General features: G+C 29.2%; 1 protein-coding gene across 1 annotated transcript in view; it reads right to left on the bottom strand.

The window, feature by feature from the left end:
• Positions 1-306: 306 nt before the first annotated feature.
• Positions 307-1,766, bottom strand: part of LOC106468087 (deoxynucleotidyltransferase terminal-interacting protein 2-like) — a 28,021-nt gene continuing 26,561 nt past the window's right edge. Inside the window, exon 7 of the mRNA XM_013928494.2 lies at positions 307-467. Within this exon, the coding sequence (XP_013783948.1) occupies positions 371-467 (97 nt within the window). The 3' untranslated portion in view covers positions 307-370. The remainder of the gene's footprint in view (positions 468-1,766) is intronic.

Below are 1,766 nucleotides of genomic sequence, written 5' to 3'. Positions count from 1 at the left end.
TTTATCAAAAATATTGGACCTATTGATTTTAGCATTTTCTTGGGATGGTAATCATTATGTAATGACAACAATGCATATTAAGACAATATTTTTGTATACACGTTTTATGTTTCATATTATTTAAATTCGTTTTTCTTTTTTCATCCAAAATTGTCTAAGTTCTGTTCAACATCTTAACGAAAACTAATAAAAAAATTTTTGTGATAAATCGTCTGTTGTTACTTGATGCTATTGCAAGATGCCCTCAGTCTCTTCCTGAGGCTGCTATTGGAGAAAATGTAAAACGAAACATAAACATGTACAGAGGGTATGGTGCAAAATACTTTATTTCAAATTTAAGAGAATTTTCCATTAATTCACTGGTAAAAATCTATTTTCTTTTCTTCAGTCTTTTCATATGTTTAAGTGCTCCTTTATGTCGCTGAGGTCTGTTGGCCATTATTTCGGCATACTTTTTCTTATTATATCTGAAAATACAAATAATAAATATATATATATATACATTACAATTCTGATCCATGTTGCACATTACGACTGTTCTGCTTTAGTTTTTGAGTAAAAAAATAATTGAAGTGGTACACTTTCTGCCCAACTTGTAAGTGTTTAATATATTTTTCCCTACACAAAGAGAAAAAAAAATCAACATTTTTTTTTCTTAAATGATGAGAAAAATCAAACAAAGAACAAAAACTGACTTCTGTTGGGTTAACTTGCTTGAAATTTGATCACATATCTAATGCTATACATTTGTATATGTTTGGAAAATGTTATCGACAAATCTAAGATATGATATTTGTAAAATTCTACAAAAACATTTGTGATTTTTGTCTAAATAATCCTATGTTTTAAAAGCTGGCTTTAAGCGCCATTGATGGGAAGTTATTGGGGAAAAAAAGTCTCAGTGAACTTCCTTATTTTTTCTTCCATTTTTATAAGCTTTAACCATAGTACTAGAACCTTTGCCAGGTATGTTGTACTCCAAAATAAGGGCCACAAAGTTATTAAATAAAATAAATTAAAAATGTAGAGACAGTTTACCAAAACATTTAGTAAATTTATCTCACATTACAATACTGAAATATTTGGAAACACTGTCATGAAATAAGCATATAATACAAGGGTAGATTTCATTACACTGGATAAGGCAAGAGCTTACTTAAAACATAATTTTACAGCCTCTCTAACAGTGCTTCATCAAAAGCCAGAACAACTTCTTAAATATAATTAGTGCAAAACAAAAAGTTTCAAACAATTGACCACATTATAAATTTGTGTCTAAACACCAGTTTTCAGGAGGTATTGGTGACCTCTACGTGGCAATAACCAACACTTTCAAATGGATCTCAGGCCTTCATAAACAACTCTAATTTTCTATTTTATCACTCCAAACAAAGAAGTGAAAAATAAAGACAAAAGAAGATTGGAATGAATTGAACAATGTGTTATGTGCTATTATGAAAAAGTCACTATCAAACCTGTTATGATATAAAAGACTGTTTTGTTTAAATATTAGAGATGAATTTATATTTGTGAGTGAATATTTTATTATTTTTAAGTTTTGTTATAATAAGAGTTAAAAGCAGACAATTGTAGAAGGTTTTGTTAATAACTAATTGGTGTCGAGAATATAGAAAGTGGCCAGACGATTATGTAATAAAGATAAAAATGGCATGAGACGAACAGGAAGCACCAGACAGACAACAATAGACTGATAATAGCAAAAGAGAATATAGCTGTGTGAACTAACGACTGACATAGGTCTAACA

The sequence above is a fragment of the Limulus polyphemus genome, unplaced genomic scaffold, assembly GCF_000517525.1.
Source record: "Limulus polyphemus unplaced genomic scaffold, Limulus_polyphemus-2.1.2 Scaffold85, whole genome shotgun sequence".
NCBI classification, from domain to species: Eukaryota; Metazoa; Arthropoda; class Merostomata; order Xiphosura; family Limulidae; genus Limulus; species Limulus polyphemus.
The sequence above is the reverse complement of the archived record's forward strand: the minus strand, read 5'-3'. Positions and strand labels throughout refer to the sequence as shown.